Source organism: Merops nubicus, unplaced genomic scaffold, assembly GCF_000691845.1.
Source record: "Merops nubicus isolate BGI_N331 unplaced genomic scaffold, ASM69184v1 scaffold30264, whole genome shotgun sequence".
In the NCBI taxonomy this organism is placed as follows: Eukaryota; Metazoa; Chordata; class Aves; order Coraciiformes; family Meropidae; genus Merops; species Merops nubicus.
In genome coordinates, this window is record NW_008606723.1 from 1 (window position 1) to 241 (window position 241).

Here is a 241-nt window from a genome sequence, read left to right on the forward strand (position 1 = left end):
GGGGAGGAGACCCGCATCATCCCCCGCCTGCTGGCCATGCGCCAGGCCTGGGCCCGCTCCGGCCGCGAGAAGATGCGCCTGGACGAGGCGGGGGTGACCGACCAGGTGCTGGACGCCGCCATGCAGGCCTTCATCCTGGAGGTCATCGCCAAGCACGGCGAGCCGGCCAGGTACCTGTGTAACAAGGACCCCTTCACGCTGAAGTCCTCCGTTTACCTGGCCAGGCTGTTCCCCAACTCCA

At 68.0% G+C, this 241-nt stretch overlaps 1 protein-coding gene across 1 annotated transcript in view; it reads left to right on the top strand.

Annotated features, from left to right (window-relative positions):
* Positions 1-3: 3 nt before the first annotated feature.
* Positions 4-241, top strand: part of LOC103772421 (protein-tyrosine sulfotransferase 2) — a gene marked incomplete at both ends in the record, with an annotated part of 1644 nt that continues 1406 nt past the window's right edge. Inside the window, one exon of the mRNA XM_008939751.1 lies at positions 4-240. Coding sequence (XP_008937999.1) covers positions 4-240 — 237 coding nt within the window. The remainder of the gene's footprint in view (position 241) is intronic.